Source organism: Priapulus caudatus, unplaced genomic scaffold, assembly GCF_000485595.1.
Source record: "Priapulus caudatus unplaced genomic scaffold, Priapulus_caudatus-5.0.1 Scaffold346, whole genome shotgun sequence".
Lineage (NCBI taxonomy): Eukaryota > Metazoa > Priapulida > Priapulimorpha > Priapulimorphida > Priapulidae > Priapulus > Priapulus caudatus.
Genome location: NW_014577407.1, coordinates 213,753 through 218,289, shown reverse-complemented (window position 1 = coordinate 218,289; position 4,537 = coordinate 213,753). Strand labels below are relative to the sequence as shown.

The 4,537-nt window shown below is 54.1% G+C and overlaps 1 protein-coding gene across 1 annotated transcript in view; it reads left to right on the top strand.

Moving 5' to 3' along the window:
• The window catches only part of LOC106809342 (protein bicaudal D-like), a 58,147-nt gene that overhangs the window by 44,304 nt on the left and 9,306 nt on the right, over positions 1-4,537 (top strand). The window contains exons 6-8 of the mRNA XM_014812404.1: positions 1,312-1,713; positions 2,175-2,543; positions 2,631-3,184. Of these exons, the coding sequence (XP_014667890.1) occupies positions 1,312-1,713; positions 2,175-2,543; positions 2,631-3,184 (1,325 nt within the window). The remainder of the gene's footprint in view (positions 1-1,311; positions 1,714-2,174; positions 2,544-2,630; positions 3,185-4,537) is intronic.

Below are 4,537 nucleotides of genomic sequence, written 5' to 3'. Positions count from 1 at the left end.
GATGGACGCGAGGGAGCGGAGGGAGAGAGAGAGAGAGAGCAGAGAGAGAGAGAGAGAGAGAGAGAGAGACAGAGAGGAGATGAGAAGCAAGAGAGATTGCCAGAGATGGCAGAGAGAGAGCAAGAGAGAGAGGAGAGAGAGAGAGAAGAAAGAGAGAGAGAGAGAGAGGAGAAGAGAGTGGAGAGAGAGAGATGAGGTGAGAGACAGAATGGAGGAGAAAAAGGGGGTCAGCAGAAGAGAGAGAGCGAGAAAGAGAGAGAGAGAGAGAGAGAGAGAGAGAGAGAGAGAAGAGAGAGAGAGAGAGAGAGAGAGAGAGAGAAGAGAGAGAGAGAGAGAGAGAGAGGAGAGAGAGAGAGAGAGAGAGAGAGAGAGAGAGAGAGAGAGAGAAGAGAGAGAGAGCAGGAGAGAGAAGAGAGAGAGAGAGAAGAGAGAGAGAAGAGAGAAAGGAGAGAGCAGAGAGAGAGAGAGAGAGAGAGAGAGAGAGAGAGAGAGAGTGCACGCGTATATGTGAGATGTGGATCTTTGGATATATGGGCAGCCAGAACATACACGTGGTGGAGGAGGCCTATGTGTCCATACCTTCCTGAGCTCCTCCCTCCCTCCCTCCCTCTCTCTTTCTTTCTCTCACATGCTTTTTCTTATAATTCTTACACACAGCATATCATTTTGTCTCGATACACAGAGCCTGATCAGATTCTGCGTATCAGATATTTAAATCTTAGAGTAAGAAAAATAGAAATACTAATATAGTAGAAGATATGAATTCGTTGTGAATTCGAACGCGACTCCAACGCGGGCTCGCGCGTCCGCACACGCCTCGCGACTTGGAAGCTCCCACTTACTGAGAGCGAGAGAACACGCAGCCTGTCGTGTCAGAAAGTTCTGCACGTCAGAAACTTAAATCTTTTAGTACAGTAACATACATCACTAGTAATATTACAAACATAACACAGGGTTTCTTCTGAGGGGAAATTAGACAGAGGAGGTAATGGCCAGTTTTGGGAAAAAACGCGCATGATGGATTCAAATACAGGATGTACTGATATACTTATAGGTATATAGATACAGGATATACTTATCAGTAAATACAGGATGTATTGATATACTTATAGGTATATAGATACAGGATATACTTATCAGTAAATACAGGAACATTTTCACAATGGCGATGTTAAATTTGACAACGGCGGTGCGCGACTGTGCCACCTATGTATAAGAAACCCTGTAACATATATACGGTCATCTGCGGCGACTCTGCCGCAAACAACTTGCCTCACAACACGAAACTCCCGGCACGCTTGCTGTTTGCAGACGGAGAGCGAGAACACGCAGCTGGGCGCGTCGCTGCAGGAATGGCGGGCGAAGGCGGAGCACGCGAGCACCCAGCTGTCGACGCAGCAGGAGAAAACCTGCAACCTCATGCAGCTGCTCGCCGACATCCAGCCGAGCGGCGAGCGGCTCCCCCTGGTGGACGACGACGAGGAGGGCGATGACCTCGACGACCTTGACGACGCCGGGAAGGAGATCCGTCGGCTGACGCGGCTGATGCGGCTGACGGAGAAGGAGCGCGCGCTCGCCCGCACGCAGATCGCGCGGCTCGAGGAGGAGGTGAAGGCGCTGCTGGCGAAGAGCGGCGTCGACGAACACACGAAGGAACAACGCGACGGGTTCGTGAAGGACCTGCAGGACGACTTCACGATGATGAAGAACAAGGTGAGGGAGGGAGTTCGTTAAGGATGCGACGTTGGTTGGCGATGGTTTGTGTTTACGAACGAGGTTACGAATGAATGAGGTGCGACAGAATTTGCAAAATATTAATTATGAGCATCAAATTAATTTAAAGAATAAATGAAATTATAGAAAAGCGAGGCAGAATTTTTCCACTGGCTGAAAATTATGGGAAATTGTAATTTATGTGATAATTAATTGATGTCGATAATTATTAAAAACTAAATACATTTTCATAAATGGTGCATAACTAAATAATAAGAACGAACGTAATAATAGAAAAACGAAACGCTACAAATCATGTGTAACTAAATAATAATAACGAATGTAATTGTAATACTATTAATGATGTGTAACTAAATAATAACAACAAACGTAAATAACACGAACGCATACGAAACACAATAAATACTAACGCCTCCCTCTCTCACCCTCTCTGCCGACAGTTGATCGAGTACGAGGAGAAGGTGCGCTACCTGGAGGAGGACCTGCGCACGATGGGGGAGGTCGCGGGGGAGACGCAGTCGTGCCTCGAGCGCACCTACGGCGAGCTGTCGTCCGTCAGCGACACGATCGCGCAGCTCTACCACCACGTGTGCCTCGCAAACGGGGAGGTGCCCAGCCGCGTCGTCCTCGACCACATACGCGCCAAGGGCGGCCTCCTCGGCAGCCCCACAGAGGGCGCCGCCGTCGGCGCGGTCGTCGAGGACGCCGCCGCCGCCGAGAATCTCCAGGTTGAAGCCGAGGCGAAGACGGAGGTGAAGACGGAGGGGGAGGAGGCGGCGGCGGCGACGGAGAAGGAGGGGGAGGAGGAGAGGAAGCGGCGCCTCGCCCCCGCCGCCTCCTCCGCCGCCGCGGACCCGCGCGCCTGCCACAAGCTGCTCGACACGGTGCGCGACCAGATGCGCCACCTGGCGGCCGCCGTCGGGCACGCGCTCGACGGCTCGCGGCGGCGTCGCACCGTCGCCGCCGACGACGACCTCCAGGAGCAGATCCTCAAGCTGAAGGCGCTTCTGTCGACGAAGCGCGAGCAGATTGCGACGCTGCGCACCGTGCTGAAGGCGAACAAGTCGACGGCCGAGGTCGCGCTCGCCAACCTGAAGGCGAAGTACGAGAACGAGCGCGTCGTCGTCACGGCGACGATGCTGAAGCTGCGCGGCGAGCTGCGCGCGCTCAAGGAGGACGCGGCGACGTTTGCGTCGCTGCGCGCGATGTTCGCGTCGCGCTGCGAGGAGTACGTCGCGCAGCTGGACGAGCAGCAGCGCGCGCTCGTCGGCGCCGACGAGGAGAGGAAGACGCTCAACTCGCTGCTGCGCATGGCGATACAGCAGAAGCTCGCGCTCACGCAGCGGCTCGAGGACCTCGAGTACGACCGCGAGCAGAGCCACCTGCGGCGGCAGACGCGCCGCGTCGTCGCGGCGACCACGGCGACCTACCTGCGTACCTGTAGCTATAGGCTCACCTGCGCACGCACACCTGCGTACCTGTAGCTAAGGCTCACCTGCCTGGCGGCGCCGTGCGATAATTAATCGTCGTCTGCCGTTTCCCGAAATGCGCGCATTATGGCCTAGGGCGGCGTCCTCCGCTCGGCCGTTACCTGTCGTCTGCGGCGGCGGTGGAGGCAGCGGCCGGCGGCGGACGTTGCCCCGCGGCTTGCGCGCGTGTGTCGTGTGAAGGAAGGTATGCGAGAGAGAGAGAGAGAGCGTGCGTGTACGTGAGTGAGTGAGAGAGCAAGAGAGAAAGAGATAGCGTGTGCGTGAGTGAGAGAGCAAGAGAGAAAGAGAGAGCGTGTGGGTTGGTGAGCGAGAGTGATCGATTCACCAGTGGCTCAATGAAACCTTGCTGTCGGCACTTGTACACCGACAGACCGACAGACCGACCGACCGACCGACCGACCGTTCGATGATGTCTGTACGCGTGTTGTTGTATCCTCTGAGTTTGTTCGATGTCATGTGTTGAACAATAAAACCATGGATGTTGTTGAAGCTGCAATCTTTCTTAGTTTATTTTCGCCCCGCGGTGTTGCCTGATGTTCTGTAGTTTGCGCAATCCAATTAAATCGAACCCATACAGTTAACGTAAGCCTTGAGTTTGACACAAACCGTTGTGCAGGGGTCATGTTAACAAATCTGAATGAAATATACATACAGTTGACACTTGTTTTTGTCTCTTGTTTCAAGGCGTCTGCGGAGGGCAGCGGTCTTGTCAACAAACCCAAATGAAATATACATAACAGTTGACTTGTCTCTTGTTTCAATGCCTCTGTGGGGGGAGCAGAAGTCTTTAAGAAATATATATAAAATATACACACAGTTGACACTGTATCTCTCTCGTGTTTCTCTCTCGTTTCAACGCCACCGTCATGGTAACAGAGCTAAGATGAATGAAAAAAACGAATACACACAGTTAGGTCTAAGTTTGTCTCCTGTTTCAACGCCACTGCGATACAGAGAGCGAGCAGCGGGTGGGTGGTTGATCGTAAACAAGCGTGCCGCGTGCAGTGTGGCATGCTGTCAAAATGCTGCGGGTTCACGGCCACCTATACGACTTCAGCAGTGAAGCTTGTTTACGCACATCCTCCCTGCGAACACGCACATCCATGTGTTAGTCACTCACCTCTACACCGCCACCTGCCGCCGCCGCCGCCGGCGCTTCCCCGCCGACGATCTCCGACATTCACTTGCGTCCGTCGGGGCGAGCCGCGCACGTGTCTTCGCCCCCTGCTGGTCGCGGCGGCGGCGGCGCGACGCCCGCGCGATCCCGCTGGCGCCAACTAGCAACGAGTACGAGTCGAACGGTTACTATTCTC